General features: G+C 41.4%; 1 protein-coding gene across 1 annotated transcript; it reads right to left on the minus strand.

Annotated features, from left to right (window-relative positions):
• Positions 1-995: 995 nt before the first annotated feature.
• On the minus strand, positions 996-2,055 carry LOC121874764 (cuticle protein 7-like). Its single transcript, XM_042379054.1, has 4 exons — positions 1,972-2,055; positions 1,633-1,725; positions 1,379-1,516; positions 996-1,220 (listed from the first exon to the last, which is right to left on the minus strand). Exons 1-4 carry the CDS (start codon positions 1,981-1,983, stop codon positions 1,071-1,073), a joined length of 393 nt encoding a protein of 130 aa, XP_042234988.1. The 5' UTR covers positions 1,984-2,055; the 3' UTR covers positions 996-1,070.
• Between the last annotated feature and the right edge of the window lie 5,045 nt (positions 2,056-7,100).

A 7,100-nucleotide genomic window follows, 5' to 3' on the forward strand; every position in this document is an offset into this window, starting at 1 on the left:
AGATGGTGGAGTAAATTTAGTTTTTTTAATATGACAATAGTAAAGAATTTGAATTTTTTTTCTTCATAACATTTATAGTTTTTATGGTAAAGATTTAGTAGTTATTTCTCATTAGTCAAGTTAAAAGGTAGGGTAAGGTAGGTTAGGTTTGGTTAGGCTTAGGTTTGGTTAGGTTAGCTTAGGTTGGTAAAGTATGTGTTTTGTAAAAAAAAATGGAATATTAATTTTTCATGCTAGCTGTAGGTTTTTTTTTTTCCCAGTCACGGAGACAGGAGGATATTTTGTCATGTCAGTTAATACCAGGGTGTTTGTGAAGCCTCGTATACACCTGAACGAGTGTGCATATATATATATTTATATATATGTGTGTGTGTATTTCCCAGGTGAAGTTTAGGTCAGTGGCGAGTTTACACACCTTAGCTTAAGTCAGTAATGTGTACTCATTCCTCATTTCTCTCTGTTTTCTCTTTCTATAATTTCGCAATGGGATGTTTATTCCATATTACAAAGGAAATGAGGCAGCAGAAGGGGAAATGGAAAACACGAAGACAATAAAAACTGCTCAAAGAATACGAATTCGTGAATGATTATCAGGCCACAAACTGCGTCAATGTCGAGAAAGTGGCGGTAGTAGCTATAAGGCAGGAGTAAAACATGTAGAGAAAATAGACCAACATATTCAGTATTGTTCCAGGTGTGGTGTTGGTGGTCGACGACTATGCAGACTAATACCCAAACACTGGAAATGAAGGTGGTAATTTTTGGTAATGGAATATCTTTTTTTCTTCTTCTTCTTACTTTCGTTCTCGCTCTATCTTGTTTGTCATCCGTCTCTTCTCTGTTTATATTTCTGGATCTGTCATTTATGGCTGTGATTTCAGTTTATAAGTCACTCGGAAAATATCCACCGTGTTTTGATGGGTGACTGAGGATGAAGTAAAGTTGTATTTTCTGAGATGCAGTATTCGGTGGGTTGACAAATAAAAATATATATTTTTTTTTACATAACTTTCTTTAATTATGTACAAAACTGACTAGGGGAAACAATACGGAACATGAATCATTGGTGTTTACTGGTATGAGGGCTGGGGGTTGTAAGAGGGCTGGTACGCCTGGGGCTTGAAGGTGATGGGGGGACCGTACTCGTGGGGGTACTGAGCCTCGCCCTGGTAGCTCACCTGAGCCTGGTAGCCGTTGTAGTGGTCGGCCACGTAGGTCACCTGGTGGAGGTAGAATTATATTAACTTTTGATTTCTTATAATTTGAATAATAATTTTTACCCTAAAACTACACTAGTGAGTGGTTCAGAAACTACAGTATATGCACATTATGCCATGAAGAACCAGAGGCAGGGTGGTATGATAACTTAATGACTTACTGTCTGGATGCGGCCGTCGGGGAGCACAACGTTGTAGGAGCCCTTGACAGCACTGCCGTCAGAGTCCTCGCTGTGGCCGAAGTCAGTGCCGGCGTATTCGTCCTTAACTCCGTAGGCGTAGTTGTAGGGGATGGGGTCCTGAGAAATAGTTCATTGTAGTTAACTAATTGTTGTGAATCATTACACTGTATCATGATAAACACCCGTTGAGTTAGTTTATAATTAGTGTTCAGTGTAAGGATTGTTTGACTCACCTCCTTGTAGACGTTCTGGGATTTAGGCTGGGGTCCGTACTCGTCTGAGGGGAAGGCCACTGCTACGCCCACCACCACCACCAACGCGGCCACCTGAGGAAGGAGAAAGGCAATGTTTACAGTGTGTGCTTGAGTTGCTGACGTAAAGGTGTTGGTAAACTCTCATCACTTTCTATAAATTCCCTGATGCATCACGAGCAACACCTGGATCATTCTGGGATTAAACTTACACTACCAGACAATCTTAACTCGCTCCAAAGTTTTATTTCTTATAGTTTCAAAACGTTTGACAATTTTAAAGAGGTGATACTATGGCTACCTTAGAGCTACTATATATACCTTTACGAGCATCCTGAGAAGTAGGTTGTTGTGCTGCTGCTGGTCTGAGAGCGAAGATGAGACTGTTAGTGGATGCGGGCCGCGTCTCGCTTATATACCGAAATGTGTGAGAGAGAATTTTCTCCCCGAGGGCTGGTCTTTCTCTTTTCCTTTTTACCTGGGAAGGGGGGGGGTGTGAGCCTTGAGTCATGCTGTGTACCTGTAGGGGGGAACACCTGAGAGATGAGGTAAAGTAGGAGGGGGGGGGGGAGTTGGCGCCTTACCTTTGCCTAAGAGTCTCGTGTGCCTGGCTGCTTGGACCAACATGTAAACACGCACCTTCTAATGGGTATCGCTATGATCGAAGACAAGTAGGTTGTTTGGAAAATCTTGAGCTGTTTTGACCTTGATATTCCTGCTGTGTGGAGTCATAACCAACACAAACATCAACAGTTGGATGGCATGAATGAGTGAAAGAGGACCATGATGAATATTATCAATGGAACTGTGATGGAATGGCTACTGGATTATCACATAGATGATTATAATTATTGTGAATTTTCTAGATATGTGTTTAAGGGTGACAATTATGACTTGTCTTTGATAATTTATATGTAATTATTTGTAACAATCTGGATCTGTAAGTCTTGTTATGTAGTAAATAACTCTTATAACTGTAGGTCCAGTTATCGTATAAATAAACTGTAACTGTAGACTGTAATTGTAGAGCCTTTTGTCATTCTTCTGAAGCATCTCTGTATGTGTTTAATTAATGCGAATGTGTATTGTGAGCTTTATATCCAGTCATTCTATTATATTCTTGTCGTTTCCTCATTCTTAACTGTTAATGTAAACCTGTTAGTCAGTTATTGTTAATGTAAAGTGTTACGTCCTTGTTAAACTGTTAAGCGTATCCATCATTCTATAACTGTTAACTTATCCGTCATTCTATAACTGTTAACTTATCCATCATTCTATAACTGTTAACCTATCCATCACTCTTTAACTGTTAACATATCTATCATTCTATAACTGTTAACTTATCCATCATTCTAAAACTGTTAATTTATCCAGCATTCTATAACTTAACTTATCCATCATTCTATAGCTGTTAACTTATCCGTCACTTAACTGTTAACTAATCCATCATTCTATAACTTAACTTATCCGTCATTCTATAACTGTTAACTTGTCCAGCATTCTATAACTGTTAAACTTATCCGTCATTCTGTTACTGTTAACTTGTCCATCTTTCTATAACTGTTAACTTATCTGTCATTCTGTTACTGTTAACTTATCCATCATTCTGTTACTGTTAACTTATCCGTCATTCTGTTACTGTTAACTTATCCGTCATTCTGTTACTGTTAACTTATCCATCATTCTGTTACTGTTAACTTATCCATCATTCTGTTACTGTTAACTTTGCCAGTCATTCTACAACCAATTCTCTCTTTCAAAAAGTGTTGACCTTTTCACTCTTGAAATTATTGATCATTAACTCTCGTAACTGTTGACTGTATACACTCCCCTTTTTTTAACTGTTGACGCATCCAGTCACTCTGAGACTGTTGGAGGGGGCTGAGTGGTCGCGCATCATTTGCTCCGTCAACAGAGTGGCTGGCTTTAGCACTCACACAGGCCTCTTTTGCTCTCCCTTTTACGTTTCATCTCACGTGTTCGATAGAGAAAAGCATTAAACGCCTCCCTCCCTCCCCCCCTCCCTTCTTCCTTTCCTCCCTGGCTAGCAAACACCTCATTATCTCCTTCCTTTTGCTTTCCTCCCTGGCCGCCAAACGCATCATTCTCTCCCTTCTTCCCTCCCTTCTTCCTTTCCTCCTTGGCCATCAACACCTCATTCTCATCCCTCCCTGCTTTCCTCCCTGGCCGCCAAACGCATCATTCTCTTCCTTCCTCCCTTCCTCCCTCCTGGCCGCTAAGCACATATTCTCCCTCCTCATTGGCCACCAGACCTATCCTCCCCTAGCCACCATCACTGCCACCTCATCCTACACCTGACCACCTGTCACAGAACTGAAATGTTGTTCTCCCGATGCACGTGTGTGTGTGTGTGTGTGTGTGTGTGTGTGTGTGTGTGTGTGTGTGTGTGTGTGTGTGTGTGTGTGTGTGTGTGTGTGTGTGTGTGTGTGTGTGTGTGTGTGTGTGTGTGTGTGTGTGTGTGTGTGTGTGTGTGTGTGTGTGTGTGTGTGTGTGTGTGTGTGTGTGTGTGTGTGTGTGTGTGTGTGTGTGTGTGTGTGTGTGTGTGTGTGTGTGTGTGTGTGTGTGTGTGTGTGTGTGTGTGTGTGTGTGTGTGTGTGTGTGTGTGTGTGTGTGTGTGTGTGTGTGTGTGTGTGTGTGTGTGTGTGTGTGTGTGTGTGTGAGAAAGGTGATAGGAGTAACTTAATGTGAATGGATGGATAAAGCCAATGAATTAGAGGAGGCGAGGAGGATGACTAAAACGTGTTGGGGGAGGAACAAGTTTTTATAAAGTAACCAGTAAAAGTGCAGTCGCGGCGGGAGGTATTAGTAAATTAAAAAAAAAATTAAGCATCGAAATCTAATACAAGAGTAAACCTGATGGAAAAGTAAGAGGCACGCAGTAGGAGCTAAGAGATTTAGAGTTAGCAGCGTGAAGACCGAAAAGCAGAGAGTTTAGCGGTTGACGAAATAACATAATTTTTAGGCGATCGGCAACAGCAGGTGTCGTCGAAGTGTCATATTTGATGGGACGAAAGAGTGGTTGTGGCCAGCAGCTGCCGTTCACTAGATATTAATGATGACGATGGTTGGCTAATCGACGGGATGAGTTGGAGTAAAGGAGGGGTGTGAGGGGAAGAGGTAGGAGGAGGGTGTGTGAGGGGAGGGGGCTGGAGGAGAGTGTGTGAGGGGAGGAGGCTGGAGGAGTGCGTTTGGGGGTGAAAGAGAAGGAAGGAGTCAGTACTGGGTGTGTTAGAGGAGATGTAGAGATAGTGGTGGGGGTGAGAGAAAGAGGGAGAGAAGGGGAGGGGTTGGAGGCAATTGCGACGATGACAAGCCCAGTAACGAGCGTAAACAGAGAAAGTCCGAGGCTCCGAAGAGAGTGAATCGTGGATGATAAACGAGTTGAGTCATTTTTTTGGGGTGGAACTTATTGTTATTAGTATCGTCATCGCTGTCACCATCTCCACCCCTACCCCTCCTTCTTTTCACCCAGCAGCTGTCGTTGTTGTCTCTTTCTGTCCGTCTGTCTGTCTGTCTTGTCCGTCCAAATACTGGCGTTGATACAGGTGGTGGTTTTTAATTTGTTGATACTGCAGGTGAAAACTGGTGAAGCATCTTGAATTAGTTGGAGTTAAGAATTACCTGAATCTCTATTGGTTGATCTTGTAACATCTGTCTCATTTTTACCTGGTATATTTGTGTGCTAGGAAAGGTGTACAGTACGTGTCTTATGCATGTCTTTAAATCCGTGAGTAAGATGTCTTAATCAATTGCCCTCTGTTTTAATCCTTTGTAAGATGTCTTGATCCTCAGAAGCGATGATCTGTGCCTTTGAGTCCGTTACCATTGTATTCGGGGTTTAAGTCATCATTCTCAAGGGGTTAGGCGTACTATTGCATAACTACGAGACCTTGTACTGGTGGGTACTCGCACCGGCGTCGTAGACTGTTACAAATTTACGTATTTCCTATATTGTGTCAGTTATTAATCTCCCGTCTCGCCTAACGCCCTTTGGTTACAACCGAGTATAACGTAAATAGAATCCCTTATAATTTAATTCCTTAGGTTAGGTGAATGTACTGTAAAAAATAGACCGTAAATTTTCGGTGGAATATTGGCAGCCCAGTTACCAGTGTTCCACCGTAAAATTTACAGTGTGTCCGTAAATGTCATAGCAGACGACGACGGTGTGTCACTGTAAAACGCGGAACTAACAAAAAATCACCGTAAAGCAAATACGGTGGCCAACCGTAGATTTTTTACAGTGAACCACTGTAATATTCACGGTAATTTCTTACAGGGAATAGGGATTCACAGGCCTAATGAGGTTAATTCAGACCTTTAGGGAGATTCAGTACAGGTAACTTGCTACCAAACCCAGATAACCATTTTTTGGCGGGTCTAAACACCATGATTGTGTAGGTGACGTTGGCGACCACTACAGCACTACATTGTTCGAGGTAGAGTGAGGTAACATACACACCATGATGCCCTACAGGGGAGTGACACAGTGAGAGTGAAGTGAACCCAGAGTTAAAAATGGGGTTCGTGTTCCTGACAATTTTTAGTTTTGTAATGGGATTCGTGTTTTTGTGGTCGTGTGTGTGTTCACTTTAACCGTAACGTCTATTAACCAACGTAGTCATAGTACAGTTGTCAAAATTCCCTGGGCACTTCTGACAACACTTGGCATCACCTTATGTGGTTTACTTATAAGTAGTGAACATTGCTTTAATAATAAGTTATACTAGACTAACAACAGGGAAAAACACCACCATAATACTGAGAAAAATCTGCGAAATGAAGGTTGAAATATTTCAGTCTCGTCTTTTTCACATGACCTTCCGGTAGATGCCAGACAGTGCTATAATTTCCACCCCATATGTACAGTAGATTATAAAAAACAAAATTAGTTTAGGATCTTATTATTTAAACCCTATAATTGATATAAGAAATCTTTAAGTATCCAGAATATCAACGTGTCAAACTATGATATCAGTAGACTTGTGATTCAGTCGGGAAAGGCGTTCATAGAATTATTTAAAGTAACTAAAAATATCAGGCTTGTGTACTTAAAGATTCTCATAGTTTGTGTGTTATGAGTCCCGAGTGTTATTGTCACCAGGTGGACTCTTATTACCAGTGTTTGTTGGAATGTGTTGGTAATGATTGTAAAGTATCTTATATGGACGCCAAACTAACCTAACCTAACCTAAATTAGGACTGGTACCCATAAAAGAAAAACTGTCCATCTATCCCAAAGGTTAGATTCGGTTAGGTTAGGTTAGGTTAGGTTAGGTTAGGTTAGATTAGATCCTTTACGACAGAAAATTTATGTGAGGAGTTACATTTCGTGACTTACTGCCACTGTTGATGCTTACTGAACCATGGCTGTAAGTTGTTGCTGTCAGTGTTTGGTTGAGTAGTCTTGTTGCTCTTGTTAGGGATGT

The sequence above is a fragment of the Homarus americanus genome, unplaced genomic scaffold, assembly GCF_018991925.1.
Source record: "Homarus americanus isolate GMGI-L3 unplaced genomic scaffold, GMGI_Hamer_2.0 scaffold40841, whole genome shotgun sequence".
Taxonomy (NCBI): domain Eukaryota; kingdom Metazoa; phylum Arthropoda; class Malacostraca; order Decapoda; family Nephropidae; genus Homarus; species Homarus americanus.